This window comes from Quercus robur, chromosome 10 (assembly GCF_932294415.1).
Source record: "Quercus robur chromosome 10, dhQueRobu3.1, whole genome shotgun sequence".
Classification (NCBI taxonomy): domain Eukaryota; kingdom Viridiplantae; phylum Streptophyta; class Magnoliopsida; order Fagales; family Fagaceae; genus Quercus; species Quercus robur.
Genome location: NC_065543.1, coordinates 13,884,903 through 13,888,267, shown reverse-complemented (window position 1 = coordinate 13,888,267; position 3,365 = coordinate 13,884,903). Strand labels below are relative to the sequence as shown.

The following is a 3,365-nucleotide window of genomic DNA, read 5'->3' as shown; positions in this document are numbered from 1 at the left end:
TGGCGGAGTATTAGGGCTGCGCAACATGTGGTGAAGGAGGGTTTACGGTGGAGGGTAGGGAATGGGGAACAAATCCGGGTATGGGAGGATAAATGGTTACCGTTATCTTCCACATTTAAGGTGGTGTCTCCGAATACTTTTCTGCATGCTGATACTTGGGTAAGTGAGCTGATTGATTCAGCAAGCGCCTATTGGAAGTCCTCTGTCATTGATGCTTTGTTCTTGCCTCATGATGCTGAAACAATAAAGAGCATTCCTTTAAGCTCTCGGCTGCCTGAGGATAGACTGATCTGAGCAATGTCTTTTAATGGTCATTTCAGTGTGCGTAGTGCCTATTCTTTAGCTGTGACTCTTTCCCAAGTTGCTAATAGGGGTGCTAGTTTGAATACAAGTTTGGTTAGGAGATTTTGGAAGCAAGTTTGGAGCTTACCTGTACCACATAAGACACGCCACTTAGAGCTTTCTGTGAGGCTTTTCCTACAAAGGTCAATCTTCCTCGAAGGAAAGTGGTGCCGGATAACACTTGTGATGCGTGTGGGTTGATGGCTGAGTCTACGGGTCATGTACTATGGGATTGCGCTAAGGCACATGAGGCGTGGTCATGCTCAAAGCTGGTGGGTTTTTCTGATCAGTCCGAGTGTTTTTCTTTCATGGACCTATTGTGGAAGATAATAATCATTGATTGGGTTGAGGAGTAGAAGGTTGCTAGGATGGTCACCAAAGCTTGGGCATTGTGGTTTAATCGGAATGAAATCAGACTCAGGGGTTCAAGGAAGGCTGGCAAGGATGTGGTGAGGTGGGCAACACAATACTTGGAGGAGTACTGGTTAGCGATTAAGAAGGAGCAGTCTACACTAGTGGTGGCTGAGAGGGCTGTGTCTTGGCTACCTCCTCGGGCAAATTGGTTTAAGATTAACATCGATGGGGTTGTGTTTGCATCTCAGAATGCAGCAGGTTTGGGTGTTATAATCAAGGATGATAGAGAAAGAGTGAAGGTAGCGATGAGTAAGAAGGTTTTGGTTCCGTTGGGTGCGTTGGAGGTAGAGGCCAAAGCATTTGAAGCTGGTTTGCTCCTTGCAAAGGACATTGGTATCCAAGATGTTATTTTGGAGGGAGGCTCATTGGTTATTTACAATGCTCTTTGTGAAGCATCCTTACCACCTTCATCAGTAGCTTTGGTTGTGTTGGGGATAATGGATCTGTGCAAGGAGTTTAGGCGGATTGAATTTTCTCATGTTAAAAGGAAAGGCAAAAGACCAGCCCATTTTTAGCTAAATATGCTGTAGGCATAGGTGATTTTCTTGTATGGATGGAAGAGAATTCTTACTTTTTTGAGCAAGCTCTTTCACATGATGTACCCTCTTAATTTTTCTGAATAAAGTTCTAAGTTTCCTATCAAATATATATATATATATATATATATATATATATATATATATATAAGCTGAAGCGTATCATTTATTATTATTACACTCTTGTTGAGCCACATCAAGGGCCATGTCATCTACTTATTTCCAACATTTTCTCTCTCCTCTTTAATTATTTTTCTCCTTATTATTTTATGACCTTACAATTACTCTTCCTCCAACATATTTCCCACTTTTACCTTTTTATCTCCCTACTACTCTATGCCTTAATCTTACAATTCTCTTATCCCTTCATCTTCTCTTCATTTTGACTCTTCTTCTCCTAATTTTATTTACTATAAATATTTTCTTTTCTCTCTTCCATTCAATCCATATTTTCCCACACAAAAAAGTGAATTCTCTCTCTCTCTCTCTCTCTCTCTCTCTCTTCCTTTCTTTTGGTAAATTTTTAATTCTTTGTTGCACATCTAATTTAGGTTGATGAGGTTTTTTTATTTTTTATTTATTTATTTTTTAAACTCTACTTTGGGTTGATGCATTTGGTTTTATTTTAATTTTTTATCTTTTTTATTTTATTTTTAAATGTTATCCAATGATATTATATAATTATGTAATATTATTCTATTACTTAACATAACTTGGATAATTTGTTGTTTACTATTATACATTTTCTTTTGAGTATTCTTCTACTTATCTTATTTTATATAATTTTGATATTTCTCTCACATTCTCTCTTAGGATATGTGATTAAAAAAAAAAGGGAGAAAATATAAATAATTTAATGATATGGAGGATGTGGCTGAATTTAAATGTTGAATAAAATAAGATGAGAAGAAAAAAAAAAAGATATAACGATAAACACAAAATTATTCAAATCTTGCTATGTAATAGAATAATACTATATTCTTATATACTATTTTTAATTCTTTATAATGCAATTGGATAACATTTAACAATCAAAGAGAATAACTATAACATTTGAATGTGCCTATCAATTATTTAAGTAATATCAATTGTAAATTTGTAATGAGATTTGATTAACATGACAATCTCCTTAAGAGAATGAGAAATTTAAATAATTAATTTGAAACTTAAAAAAATTTAGTTGTAGAAATAAAAAAGGAAAACATAGCACACTATAACAAAAGTTTGAAGAATATAGATCACTTGAAAAAAGAATAATATCAATTAAATACACCAATTTTTTTTCCAAAAAAAACAAAAAACTCAAAATAATTGAATGATATATTTGTAGAAATAGAGAGATGAAAATTATTTTTAGAGATAGCGTGGGTCTGTGATTATTTTATATCACATTACAAAATAATTATATATTCCCATGCATAGCGTAGGTCTGTGATTAGTTACTAATAATATTGCTCTCGTGGTACTAATGATATTCTCCTTCTGCATCTACCAAAGAGTTCGGAAGTCAAGGGAGAAACCAAAAAGTCACATAATTAGTTTATTGTTATCCTAAAATTTAAATTTGAATCATCACAAAGATTTAGCAATCAAAGTCTAGATTTATTTTTTATTTTTATTTGATGAGAAGCTTATGAGTAAAATTTTATTCAAACTGAAATAGAATTGTTTAGATCATGAGCAATAACTACTTCAATAAAAAATCATCAACCTATTTTTCATTTGTCCTTTCTTTTTCCTAGTTTATTTTTATCAATCATTTAGGTTATCATGGCAGTCTAGACCAAAAACTCTTGTTTTTATCAATAATTTGGATGAGGTTTAGGACTCCCTATAGTACAATTTAAAAGAGGGGAAAAGAAGTGGGAAAAAAACCACCTCATTGATATGTTATTTTTTGGACTCAATCAAGTAGTCTAATAATTATGTGTTAAAAACAAGTCTAACAATTTGTTCATTTGGTTGGACTCAAATTAGAACACAAAGTATAACCCCCCCCCCCCCCCCAAAAAAAACTATTTTAAATCATATGTCTGTGTATTGTATGATAAAATATGATTCATATGATACACA

General features: G+C 33.2%; 1 protein-coding gene across 1 annotated transcript; it reads left to right on the top strand.

The window, feature by feature from the left end:
* The first annotated feature begins 710 nt into the window (after window positions 1–710).
* On the top strand, window positions 711–1,271 carry LOC126703864 (uncharacterized). The gene has a single exon (XM_050402926.1). It carries the CDS (start codon window positions 711–713, stop codon window positions 1,269–1,271), a length of 561 nt encoding a protein of 186 aa, XP_050258883.1.
* The last annotated feature ends 2,094 nt before the right edge of the window (window positions 1,272–3,365 follow it).

What these genes read in the sequence shown, in the direction of transcription:
- LOC126703864 (XM_050402926.1), top strand. Translation starts at nt 711, where the DNA reads ATGGTCACCAAAGCTTGGGCATTGTGGTTTAATCGGAATGAAATCAGA.